Source organism: Pygoscelis adeliae, unplaced genomic scaffold, assembly GCF_000699105.1.
Source record: "Pygoscelis adeliae isolate BGI_AS28 unplaced genomic scaffold, ASM69910v1 Scaffold577, whole genome shotgun sequence".
NCBI lineage: Eukaryota > Metazoa > Chordata > Aves > Sphenisciformes > Spheniscidae > Pygoscelis > Pygoscelis adeliae.
The window spans coordinates 88,088-88,910 of NW_008825116.1; the positions used below are offsets into that span (position 1 = coordinate 88,088).

Consider the following 823-nt stretch of genomic DNA (forward strand, 5'->3'; position numbering starts at 1 on the left):
GCGGGGCCGCTGGCCTGCGAGGTGAGCAACTGCCACGGCACTGCCCGCTGCACCCTCCGCCTCCGCCTTGCAGGTAGGTGCCCCCGCGCTGGGGGGCCATGCCCCTCTGCCAGGGGGTGGCATCACCCTACGGTGCTCCAAGCCTGTGTGCCATGAGGGGGGCATTGCCCCGCAGGGTGGCACTGCTCCACAGTGCCCCGTGCCCATGTGCCATGGGGGCACTGCCCCATAGCATGGCACTGCTCCTCAGTGCTCCATACTCGTATGTCATGGGGATGTTGCTCTATAGGGTGGCAATGCCCCATGGGGCTGAAAACCCATGAACCATGTGTTGATACTGCTGCCCAGTGTCCTATACCCATACCTGACTTGGGTAGAAGTGTCCCATGTGCCCCATGACCATGTGCATGGGGTGGCACCGCCCCATGGTGTCCCTCAGCCATGTGCCACGGGTGGCACTGCTGCAGGCTGTCCCATACCTGTGTATAATGGGGTGGCACTGCCCCACAGTGCCTTATGGCCAAGAGCCAGAGGGGACAGCTCCACAATGCCCCACAGAGGTATCACGGGTGGCACTGCCCTACGGTACCCCACATCCATATATAACGGGGAGATGCAACTCCACAGTGCCCCATGCCCATGTGCCATGTGTGGCACTGCCCCATGGTGTCCGACACCAATGGGTGACTGCCCCATGGTGCTGCAGGCACATGCCATTGGTGGCCTGCCCCGTAGTGTCCCGCTCCCGTGTGCATTGGTGTGGCACTGCCCCATGGCACTCCATGCCCCTATACCATGGCCTGGCACTTCCTCGCAGTGCCCC

The 823-nt window shown here is 63.1% G+C and overlaps 1 protein-coding gene across 1 annotated transcript in view; it reads left to right on the top strand.

Moving 5' to 3' along the window:
* SPEG (SPEG complex locus) overlaps nucleotides 1-823 on the top strand; it is a 29,499-nt gene that overhangs the window by 12,463 nt on the left and 16,213 nt on the right. Inside the window, 1 exon segment of the mRNA XM_009328254.1 lies at nucleotides 74-132. Within this exon segment, the coding sequence (XP_009326529.1) occupies nucleotides 74-132 (59 nt within the window).